Genomic DNA, 11,560 nt, shown 5'->3' on the forward strand with positions numbered 1-11,560 from the left:
CTACACTATCGTGCCAGGCTCAACTCCAAATATCTTAAGAAAAAAAAATTATTTTTTTTGAAGGGCAGAGTTAGAGAAGAGAGTTCTTCTAACGCTTGGTTCACTCCCCAAATGGCCACCATGGCCGAAGCTGAACCAATCTGAAGCTGGGAGCTTTTTCTGGGTCTCCCACGTGGGAGCAGGGCCCAGGGGCTCGGGCTGTCCCCTGCTGACTGGCCAGGCCATTAGCAGGAAAATGGATGGGAAATAGAGCAGCCTAACCTTAACCCTGGGTTTCCATATGGGATGACAGCATCAGAGGCAAGTATCAGAGCCAGGATGTCCTGGGGATGCGCCAGCCTGAAGCTGGGCACCCAGCACTCACTCCTGCTCTCCCACAAGCTGGCCAGGGACTCAGCGAGTCCAGCCATCAGCTGCTGTCTCCAGACCAGGCAAGCCACACTGCACGAGCAGCTGGGGTTACAAAGCAGGAAGTACTGAATGGGCCTCTCACCCAAAGCAGGTCTCTGTGCACCCTGAGGGGCATGCCAGCCATGGTACCCAGCGCCCCCATTGACCTGTCCCCACTCAGTGTGTCTGTGCCCGGAAGCATACACCCGCCATCTGCCATACCCACAGTGTCATCACAATCCACTTTAGAAGCAGAAAGAACCTGGACCCGTCAGCCTCCTGTCCGCCGTGCCACCTGCCCCTCCCCTCCCGGTCTCTGATTCCCTCCCCGAGGGCTTCACCACCACCTGCGCCCAGGAGCCTTCCGCACCTCCGGTTCTCCTGGGCTGGAACTGCAGGCCCCGTGCAACTGCAGGCTTAACTGCTCGGTGTTTTGGGGCACACTGGCACCAGCAGCTAGGAAGGCACCTGACCTGGGCACATTCGCACATCGCAGCTGCAGCTCTTGGTTTGGGATGAGGAGGGGGCAGCCGTGCGCTCCCCCACCCTGGGCGCAGGCCCGTGGCTGTGACCACGAACAGTCACCAATGCGCCTCAGTTTCCTCTCCTGTAAAGCCAGAGTTGATCCCATTCACCTCCCCAGAGAAGGGACTCGTGCAAGCAGTGCCAATAAAAATTAAAACAAAAACAAAGAAATCTTCCCCCTTTCTTTTCTTTCCTTCTCTCTCTCTCTCTCTCTCTCTCAACTTTTTCGTTCCTTTCCCTGCGGTCTGGCCTTTATCTGTGTCTTTCTGCCAGCCTGGAGCCGCCCCGGCCTTATCCGGATTCCCGAGCCGCCGCAGGTGGCGGGCGGGGCGGGGAGGGCCCTGCCTGGACGCCAAGACCCCAGGCCTCAGGTTTCCGGGAGGTCGCGCCGCGCACCCCCGCCCTAGCCCGCCGCCCGGCGCCCCGACTCCCGCCTCCCGCCCGCCGGGGCCATTGGCGGGGCGCGCCGGGTGGGCGGGCAGCCGCCGCCCCGCCCCGGGCCCGCCCCCGGCCGCCGCTCGCCTCTCGCAGTCGGAGCGCAGCCGCCGGCGGAGCCGAACGGGTGCCCAGGTGCGCGGGGAGCTGGGGAGCCCCTCGGGGTCGGGGAGAGCCCCGGCCCGGGAGCCGCAAGTGGCGGGGGGCCGCCCTCCGGGACGCACCTGCTGCCGCGCCCGCCCGGGGAGCGCAGCCGGTGGACGGCGAGGGGTGGAGGTGCTGGCCGCTCCGAGACGGACGTCGCGCCGGGCCCCGCGGCTTTTGTGCGTGGCCCGTGGCCGGGGGCGTGGACGCGGCGGCGTGAGGGGCGGGGGCTGCCGCCGCCCCCGGTCCTGGATGGGCCCGGCCCGGCCTGCGGGGCGTCGGGGAGCCGTCCGGGGGCCGCGCGATTGGCCGCGTCCGGGGAAGGCGTAGCCCCAGCGGCCGCCGAGGAGGAAAACTTCCGCGCCCGGCGCGTGGGCTGCCCTCCCCGCGGGCCGGAAACGCTGCCTGGTTGTCGGGTGCGCCGCGCTTGGGGCCCCGCGGAGCGCCGGGGTGGCCGGCGCCTCCGTTGTGGCCGGCGGGGTGCGGCCCGCTGGGGACCCCGCTCGGACCTGCTGGCCGGGTGTGTGAGGAGGAGGAGCCACCGGCCCCGGGGAGCGCCGAGCCGTTTGGCTTCGGATGCCGCCTGCGCCTGTCCCGCGCCGGGTCTCGCCCTTCTCTGTTGGCCGCCACCCCGACTGTCCTCCGCGCCCCACGCTTCCCCCCACGGCTTTCTGCCACCGCCTCGCGCGGACACTTCCAGCTGCCGGGGAGGTTCGCCTTTCCCTGGGGCACTAGTGGGAGCAGTGACCACGCTGGCCTTGGGGGTCCCCTGCTTCCCTGACCAGCCGAGGACGGGGTGGGAGAACCGGGCTGGGAAACTTGGGGTCCACCGCAGGGCCTAGGGGCCTGGGGAGGGAGAGGAGGGGCGAGCTCCGGGGAGGGGGAGGGTTCGCCTTTGTTCTGCCGAGTGGCCAAGTGGGAATGCCGGTTTGTGTCCCCTCAGCGGGAGGAGGGGATTATTTCGGATCGCTCTGTGCCTCACAGCTATTGTTGGCCTGAGCCGGCCGTGTGCTGACGCGGGTGCTGTTGGACTGAGGAGGACACTGAGGCAGGGGACGGGGTGGCTGCCAGGGGTCACCGAGGGAGCGAGGTACAGTCAGGCCTGAAGCCTTGAGGCCCCGGAGGGAGGCTGTGTGTGGGCGGGGGGGGGGTGCAAGGTACAGGGCCCGCCCTGGCTGCGCGCCCCCACCTAGCTGGGGCAGGTGCAGGGGGCGGTGGGCGGGGCTGGAGCATGGCAGGAGGCGGTGTTGGTGGAGCAGCCCCCAGGGTTCCCTGTGTCCCCAGCCTTAGGGTTCAGGCCTCTCCCTGGCTAGTGGGCTGCAGCCCCTGGGTTGTCTGAGTTCCTTTTGGTGCTGGTGACTGGTGGGGGTCCCCATCTCACCTCCTCTCCCCTAGTCAACAGAGGGGAGGGTGGCCAGTGCATCGCCTCAGTTGGGGTCAGGCGGAGGGGCTCCTGGCTCAGGGTGCCCTCCCCTGCCACCACCACCACCTGGGCCCTTTGCTCTTGGTCCTGCCTGGCTGGGAGGACGTGAGGCTGCAGCTCTGCCTCAGTTCACACAGGAACCCAGCACATGAGGGTACCTTGACCCCCTCTAGACCTCCTAAACTGGCCCCATAACAACTGCCCTTCCAGCTTCCTGCAGCGGGGCCCTCCCGGGGCTGGGAGATGGGCATCTCTGACCCCCCAGGGCTACGCAGAAATGCAGCCCTGTACCTGCACAGGGTCCCTGGAGATTCCTGCGTCGGGGAGGCGGGGCTGCACTCACCTGGGGACATCCGTGCAGAGGGCAGTGGCTCTGGGGGATGTGGGACCCCGCCCCCGTTCCCCTCTGTGCAGGTCCCTTGGCAGCCTAGTGTGACCGCAGTCCCCTCACCTCACTCGGGTTACACAGCGTCCATTGCGGCTCCAGCCGGAAGCCCAGGGTGGGCTCAGGGCGGGCCCTCTTCCAGCACCAGCTTTCATTGCTGAAGCCTCAGACTGGAACCAGGCTTGGCGCCTCTTAAATGAACTCTCTCCTGCCGAGGTGTGAATGGCTGATGGCTCTGGCTCCCCTCCCGGGAGTGAGCACTTACCATCCTGGCCAGAGACTCAATCCAGGTTGATTGGTAGGCTTTCAGGCTACGAGGCGTGGGGCAGGTCTCCAGGGATGAGGGTGGACCCAGGAGGGGCCTGGCCAGACTGCACACTTGCAGGAGGAGCCCCGGGGCCCATGGAAAATTCCCAGGCTATTTTGGGCCCAGGGGCCGTACTGTCCCCAGCTCTCAGCCCCTCCCTGGGGGCCTGTCAGGGTGGAAGTGGCCTTGGCCTGCACTTACTGGAACTTGTGGAACTTGGTGGCCATTCAGACCAGGACCATCTTTTTAAAACTCCTTCCTCCACGGCTTACCTCCCTCTTTTTTAAAAAAAGATATTTTTTTATTGGAAAGTTAGGTTTTGTAGAGGGAAGGAGATACAGAGAAAAAAATCATCCATCCCAAGTGACAGCCAGAACTGAGCTGATCGAAGCCAGGAGTTTCTTCCAGGTCTCCTGCATGGGTGCAGGGTTCCAGGGCTGTGGGCTATGGTCTGCTGCTTTCCCAGGCCACAAGCAGGGAGCTGGATGGGAAGTGGAGCAGCTGGGACACGAACTGGCGTCCCTGTGGCATAGCCTGCCCCCACAGGTGCTTGCACTGGCTGCCACTCTGCCTCATCCTGGCCGGCTCCCTGACCCTGTGTTTTCTGTTGTCCTCTCAGTGAAATGGGGTGCAGTGAGCCGCACCCTAGGGCCCTGCTGTTTTGTGCATTGTCTCAGAGAGGGCTACCTTGCTTCATAGCAGGTGGGGTGGATTTGTAACTCAGGTTGAAGGTGCAGAGGTGGCACCTGCAGGACCCTGGGTGCCCTCTCCCCACTGCCGTGGGCATACCCAGCATCAAGCCCATGTGTGCAGGTTCCGACACAGCCATGTGCACTGTCGTGCCTGGGTGTTGCTATAGGCCACAGGCTGTCCTGCGTGGCTCTGCCTGGAGCCTCTGCTGCAGGCCTGTCTGCATCCCACTCCCTCCCCCAGCCCTCTGCACGGGGACACTGCAAGGCCATGCGTGCATAGCTGGTGCCCTGGCCTGCCACGTGCACGTGGAGGGGACTCCAGCCATGGGCCCTAGAGCTGTCTTCTGGGTGACTGGCCACACCCCACAGCTGTTTTCTCCGCAGCTGGACTCTGACCCAGCCCTCCCCCACACAGAGACCTTTCATTGCTCCCCTCCCCCCTTCCTGCCAGGCCTGTGGAGGGTGGGCTGGCTCTTGGCCAGCTTGCTCTGGCTGTCCCTGGTCTGACAGGCCAGCTGGGTAGTGGTTGCTGGGTCTCCGCCCCCTGCTGCCGGGCTCCCCAGCCAGGGCGTGCGGAGAGGTGCTGGGAGTGAGTGTTGTGGCCCAGGAGGCTGTGCTGGGGTACCAGAGCCCCTGCAGGTCCCAGCTGATGTGCCTCCAGCCCATCTTTATTCCTGCGAGGTGGCAGGTGGTAGCGGGTGCTGGGACCCCTGTCACCTGTGCAGCAGACCCTGCTGGAGTTCCTACCCCCAGGCCTTGGCCCTGGCCCAACCAGGCCGTGGTGGGCATCTGGAAAGTGAACAGAAATAGAAGAGATTCTTTGTCCTGTCTCTGCCCTCCTTTCTCGGACACTCTACCTTTAAAATAAATAACCTGTCAACAAAGAACGCCCTATTGGTGCGTGCTTTGGGCTGTCTGCAGGCTGGGCCTGTGATGCCCTCAGCCTGTGCGCCCCCCACCTTGGCCATTTCTGGGTGTCTCCTTGGAGCTAGGGAAGGAGGGCATGGTGGGGGCGGGCACACAAAGACACACATGGGTGTCGCTCGCCTGAGGAGCACCGAGGAGGAGGAAGAGGATGTGGGGTGGAGATGACCCTGGTGCAGGGTATTGCAGCGCTGGCCCTGCCTTCCCCTCCACTGGCTGCCCTGCCGGCTTCCGTCACACCTGTGCCCTCGCCAGGCCAGGGCCTTTGCCCAGGACGTGCCCTGAATGTGGAACTGCCTCCTTGCTTTTTCCCCGTGCATCCTCCTTGCCCGGGGCCCGGCCTACACCTTTGCATGCAGTGGAGCAGCACCTTCCCCGCCCTCCTTTGCTTTTAACGCAGAGCGATTTTGAGCTGGGGTGGTGGCGTGGGTAGCGATGGGGGAGAGATCTGTGGGTTCATTCTCCAAATGCTGCAACAGCCAGGAGCCTGGAGCCAGGCCTGCGCCTCCCACGGGGGTGACAGGGACCCAGCCCCTGGGCCTTCTGCCACACCCTGACTTGGGCTGCAGTGTGCCCCGCACAGCATGCTAGTCCCCGGGCCTAAGGTCTGTCTCATCCTCTCATTCTTTCACACACACTTTTTGGAGGGAAACTTCTAATGAGCTTTTCAGTATGCTTCTTTACCTGTTTATTCCCCGGAGTTGAGTTCTGTGTTTGGCACTGGATGTGTGTTTCCCGAGGGACACGCAGCAGTCACAGGTGACAACTCAACAGCGTCTGTGATGATGGCATGTGCGGGCCCGGCTGTATTCAGTCCCATTCCGCAGGTGCAGAAACCAATGCCCAGAGACATTTTCAGTAGCTTGCTCGCGGTCACACTGTGGGCAAGGGTTAGGCCTTGACGTCACATGTGCCTGGCTGCAGGGGACCCTCTCCCTGGGACCAGCCCTTCCCAGAACTCTGGGCCTTAGAACATTCTAGCACTCTATGACCTGTGCCGGTGCGTGGTGCTGGAGCCCTGGCCCCCAGCTGAGCCGCCGGGGCCTTCAGGAGGTGGGGGCTCCCTGAACTCGTGGTCCTCCCTGGCCGGGGCTGCAGCCGAGACAAGGGTCAGGAGGTAGCGACGTCACTCGCACCCAGGGACATCCCTGGGTCTCCCCAGGGCCTGGGGGTGGCAGGGGAAGGAGTCAGGCCTGGTTCCTGGGTGGGCCTGGGCCAGTGAGTGCCTGTGGTGGGAGAGGTGCAGGGTCGGTGTGGAGTCTGTCCTCAGCTGGAGGCCAGCTCCTCATTTCAGTGTGGAACCCTGAGGGAGCCTCATCCCACCCAGCGGGGCTGCTCTGTCCTTCCTGGCTGTGTGGACCTGACTGGCTCTGGACTTGGGCCCACCTCCAGCTGCCCACTAATACCCCTGGGAAAACGGCGCGGAGCAGGGAGAAGACTCACACAGGGGCCTCTCTGCCTCCTGGACTAGGCTGTCTTCCTCTTGACCTTGAGCACCTGCACCTGTGCCCTTCAGTGTTCCTGGGCACACTGGCCACCCTGGCTCCTGGCTGAGAACCCGCCCTGGGGATTCTCCGAGTGGGTCTGACCCCACTCCCTGACACAGGCTGACGGTCACCCAGCTGGTGAGCACTGGATCTGCATGAGGGGCCCGGGGCATGAACAGTCCCAGGAACTGACAGGGTCAGGCGTGCTGCACAGCCACCCCTGGCTGAGGGCCAGACACAGGAGTCCTGGGGTGCCAGGGGCTGTGCTGGGCATTGGAGACACGGAGAGGGGCAGGCCCACAGCTGCTGCCGAGCCCTGAGGCTCAGACCCTGCCCTGAGAGCCTCCCACCCCTGCCTTGCAGGTTAGCCATGTCATCGGAGCCTCCCCCGCCGCCGTCGTCACAGCCCCCTACCCACCAGGCTACCCACCAGACAGGGCTGCTGGACACGCCTCGGGCCCGTGAGCGCTCACCGTCCCCGCTGCGGGGCAACGTGGTTCCCAGCCCGTTGCCTACTCGCCGGACTAGGACCTTCTCTGCGTGAGTCTGGGGCTGTCTGGGGATGCGCTGTGAGGGGGTGAGGAGGGGAGGGCTGGGGCAGTGACTCAATTGTGACTAGGGTCCTGGGGCTGCAAGAACTTCCACAGCGGGCAGGTACAGGCTCCCGGGCCAGCGACCGCAGGCGTCTGCTGCGGGTAGTAACAGACACGCAGGGACCGTTGAGCCCGCCCGCCTGTGCAGTCTACTGTGTCCTTACTGGAGGCTGTGTGGGTGGCTTCTGGGGTTGTACAGGGCATGACCTGTGACTGTACACAGTGGCCCTGACCAGTCAGGGCACAGCCTGGGGTATGAGGCTGGGAAGAGGTAGGTGAGCCCCTGTGAGAACAGGTGGCGATCTTGGAGGGCTGGCAGGGCCTCCCCAACCTCTCCCCTCCCGCGGCCCAGGACGGTGCGGGCTTCCCAGGGCCCAGTCTACAAAGGAGTTTGCAAATGCTTCTGCCGGTCCAAGGGCCACGGCTTCATCACCCCGGCGGACGGCGGCCCTGACATCTTCCTGCACATCTCCGAGTGAGTGGGTGACCTGCAGGGACGGGGTGGAGCTGGCTGGGGACCGTGAAGGTGCTGGCGTCCATGTGATATGGGTGCTGGAGCATCTGCTGTTCCTGCGAGCTGCAGCGGGGCAGGCACCATCCTGTCCCAGAAAAGTGGCCTGCTGGGGCAGGGCCTGCCCAGCCCCCTGGCTCCAGGAAGGAAGTATGGGGCTGGATCCTTCCTGCTGCCTCCAGCCGTTGACGTCCTTCCGGAGTGTCTGGTGGCCACCAGGGAGCCTCTGCCCCACCTCCGGGCTGCGTGAGGACCCTGTACCTGCACCCTCCCCGACCCTGGGGCTGACCCTATTCTTTGGCCTAAGCACCCCTAACCTCATTTCAAACAGGCCAAGTGGCAGGCCCATAGTGCTGGCCACATCCACCTGTGTGCCCTCCTCCCTGTCCTCTCCCCTGCCATGACAAAGATACAAAGATGTGTATCCCACACACGTGGCACAAATGTGCATGAAGAGCATTCCCACACATCTGCTTCCTGGAAAGAACCTGTGGCAAATGACAGAGATAGGAAAGTAAGCTAGTAAGGAAAACCACTGGGGGTGGGTTGGCAGACAAGTGGGCTGCCAGTTGGGGCTTCCCGGTGATCAAATCAGAGAAGGAAATGTGACCTGCACTGAGGTTGTACATGCTGCACAAGTCGTCTGGGAGTGGCCGGCCTCGGGGCTCAGAGACGGCAGGGCTTTCCCTGAGGCCTCCAGGGCCATCCCGTAGCACAGTTTGCTGTGTGATGCAGCTCATGAACTGGCTAGCAGCGGCAGAGGAGAGGTCTGGGAAGGCCGAGGGCTGAGACCAGCTCCGCAGCTGGCACTGTGGCACCAGGGGCTGTGTGTGAGCAGCTCCAGAGCAGCTTGCTGGGCCATCTGCCCACTCCTGTGCTTGGTCTGCTGCAGCCCAACGGCCTGTCCCCACCCACACCATGCACATGCCCACGCATCACAGGTCCCAGGAAGAGCGCCCCCCCAGCAGCACTGAGGTGAGGGGGCAGCTCCTGGTGCCCCTTCTGGGCAGAGCTGGCCCCTGGTGTTGGGGTCCGGAGCTGGAGGGGCTTTTCTTGGTGGGGGTGCTAATTCCTTCCTCTCCTGTGCCTCACCCAGTGTGGAGGGCGAGTACGTCCCCGTGGAAGGCGACGAAGTCACCTACAAGATGTGCTCCATCCCCCCCAAGAACGAGAAGCTGCAGGCCGTGGAGGTCGTCATCACCCACCTGGCTCCGGGCACCAAACACGAGACCTGGTCTGGGCACGTGGTCAGCTCCTAGGAGACGCCCACCGCACACCTCTCCTGGGCTGGTGGGAGACTTTGGGGCAGTAGGACCATGCCGGGAACAACACTGCTGCCCAGGCTGGGGCTGGAGGAGGGTGTGGTCCTAACAAGTTCCTCCTGGAGGAACTGGGGCCACAAGGGAGCCTCCCCTCCCCCGCCACCAGCACAGCCTTTGACCATCACAACAACCTCTCACCATCTGAAAAGTATTAAAAGCATTTAAAAAGGAGAGGCGCCCCGCTGGTGGCTGTGAGAGGGTCGTCCAGGGAGCCAGGTGGGCCTCCCACCCTGAGGCCGAGGCTCACAGTCCCCAGTGTGTGGCCCACCCCAGGGGAGGGGGGCATGGCATGCATCCCACCTGCTTGGCGCCCTGCTCCTACCACACGGACAGAGCGGCCCCAGTTCTCAGCCGAGTTGGAGTGGCGCTGGAGTTGGGGTGGGTGCTGCTTTGGACCTGAAGGAATGGCCTTTCTGGGGAGGACAGTTTGTTCAGGAGCTCTGACCCCCTGCTGCTTGGGGCAGGATACCAACTCCTTGGGGGTGGGGGGCTGTGTCAACTTCTTTGCCCATCTTGGAACTGGCTGAGTGTCACCAAGCCCTCTGGGTCTCGGCCGCCTGGAAAGCCTTTGGGTGGGCCTTTCTTTAAAAGCAGGTTAGAGCTGTGCCTGGAGATGGGGAGGGGAACTGGAGCTGCCACCCTGAACCAGTCCGGTTTGCACTTCGCTGCCTGCACTGTGAACTAACACTGGTAACCGAATGCCCAGGCTGCCCGCGGTGTCTTGCTGGGGCCTGCTGGCGTTGACAGGTAGCTGGGCGATTGGATGTCAGTGGCTGTCAGGAGTCTGTGTCGGCCCGGCTGAAAGGCAGGGGCAGGCAGTGCAGGGAGACTGGCCAGGCCAGGTCTCGGGGGGCAGGGCTGCAGCCATGGGTGCTGAGGCTGGTGCTGAGTGGTCTGCCAGCGTGCCGACTGCAGGGGTGCAACGTCTGGGTTCCTTCCTGACTCGCTATGCCCCCGGGAGGGGGGTACCCCTCCCCCCTCTGCTCTACTGGGTCAGAGGTGTCCTCTCCCTCCCGGGTCTGTCCCCAGCTCTCCAGGTGGCTCGCAGGGGCCTCCGTGCTGGGAAGACACTGGCTTCCGAAGCTGCTTTTGTGAGGCACCGGAGAGCTCCCGGGATTCTCTGAGGCCTTGCCCTTGCCTTGGTGCCCGCCCTGTGGGCTGCCCAGGTTCCAGCAGGTACTGCCCAACCGGGAGTTGGGCGAGAGGTGGGGTGACCTTTGGATTCTCTGGTGCAGCAAGTCTTTTGTTAACAGCTCTGGCTTGGAGCCTCCTGTGTGAGCACATCATTTACGGTCGATGAGCATTCTAGAACTTTAGGCTGTCAGAGCCGGAAGGGAGCCTCTGTCAGCTGGAGCAACTCCTTGGGGCTTGAGGGGGACAAAGGGTGTTAGTGGCCAAGATGGGACTAGAATCCAGGGCTCCCTAATCAGGCCCTTTCTCTGAATAAAGTACTGTCTGTGCTAGGCGCCCTGTGTCCTGTGAGCTGTAGAGCAGGGGCGGCTGTGACCTCTGGGACGCACATTCTGTTCGCCCCTTCCCGTTGGCTGAAGTGGACTTAGCAGTGGAATGTGGCTCCCCTGAGGTCCACACTGCCAGCCACCCTCACCCACTCCCATCTCAGCCATCCAGGCACCAGTGAGGGCTTCACACAGATGAGGCTGTCCACACCCCCTGGGCCCAGGGAACTAGCAGGAAGGCACTAGAATGGGCACCCATGTGCCACAGCAGGGCCATGGGAACTGGCTCTGGGGGGAGCAGGCCCTCACTGATGGCAGGAGGTGCACCCCACCTCGCCTCCTCCCAGGAGAGCAGTGGGGAAGGGCCCCATGCCTGTAGGGGAAGGCTGTGCCCCAGGCAGCGTCTTGCAGGGACGGGGGCTCACGGCTATGCAGATGGGTTTTTGTTGGTAGTTTTCCCATGGTGGGCTGGGAGAACTGAGCCAGCTCATGAGCCTGTTGAGGCAGAGGTCAGAGCAGCCATTTAGCTCAAAGGAATGGAGGCTGAACTTAGGACACCAAGTGTTACAGTTGGGGTCTAGCCAAGGGGGATTGGGATGAGTTCCAGGACTTGATTTCGGGGGGCTGGAGGAAGAGGGGGCAGATGTATGGCCTGGACTGGGTTGGCCTGATGGGGGCATTTTGAGGTGGGGGATTGAGGAGAGGAAGTGATTCAAGGCTCGGGTGGCTGACACCACCTCTGCCCTGCTCACCCTGCTCCTGCTGACGCTCCCCACCTGCGGCTCCGGCATTGGCTCAGCCTCCTCACCAGGGTCTCTAAGAGCCTGCCTGGCTGGCCGCCTGCCCTCCAGGGAGCCTGGCTGGCCTGCACTGCTAAGTGTCCGGAGCGTGGTAAGTCCCACGTGACCTAAGTCCAGTGTCAACTGTCTGGGGGGCGCGGGGGAGGGGTGGACGGTAGTATCTTA

At 63.6% G+C, this 11,560-nt stretch overlaps 1 protein-coding gene across 1 annotated transcript; it reads left to right on the plus strand.

Moving 5' to 3' along the window:
• Nucleotides 1-1,422: 1,422 nt before the first annotated feature.
• CARHSP1 (calcium regulated heat stable protein 1) lies at nucleotides 1,423-9,309 on the plus strand. Its single transcript, XM_040973364.1, has 4 exons — nucleotides 1,423-1,485; nucleotides 7,076-7,252; nucleotides 7,658-7,780; nucleotides 8,913-9,309. The coding sequence occupies exons 2-4, from the start codon at nucleotides 7,083-7,085 to the stop codon at nucleotides 9,073-9,075; spliced, it is 456 nt and encodes a 151-aa protein (XP_040829298.1). The 5' UTR covers nucleotides 1,423-1,485; nucleotides 7,076-7,082; the 3' UTR covers nucleotides 9,076-9,309.
• Nucleotides 9,310-11,560: the final 2,251 nt, after the last annotated feature.

The sequence above is a fragment of the Ochotona curzoniae genome, unplaced genomic scaffold (assembly GCF_017591425.1).
Source record: "Ochotona curzoniae isolate NIBS_2020 unplaced genomic scaffold, NIBS_Ocur_1.0 contig_2321, whole genome shotgun sequence".
Classification (NCBI taxonomy): domain Eukaryota; kingdom Metazoa; phylum Chordata; class Mammalia; order Lagomorpha; family Ochotonidae; genus Ochotona; species Ochotona curzoniae.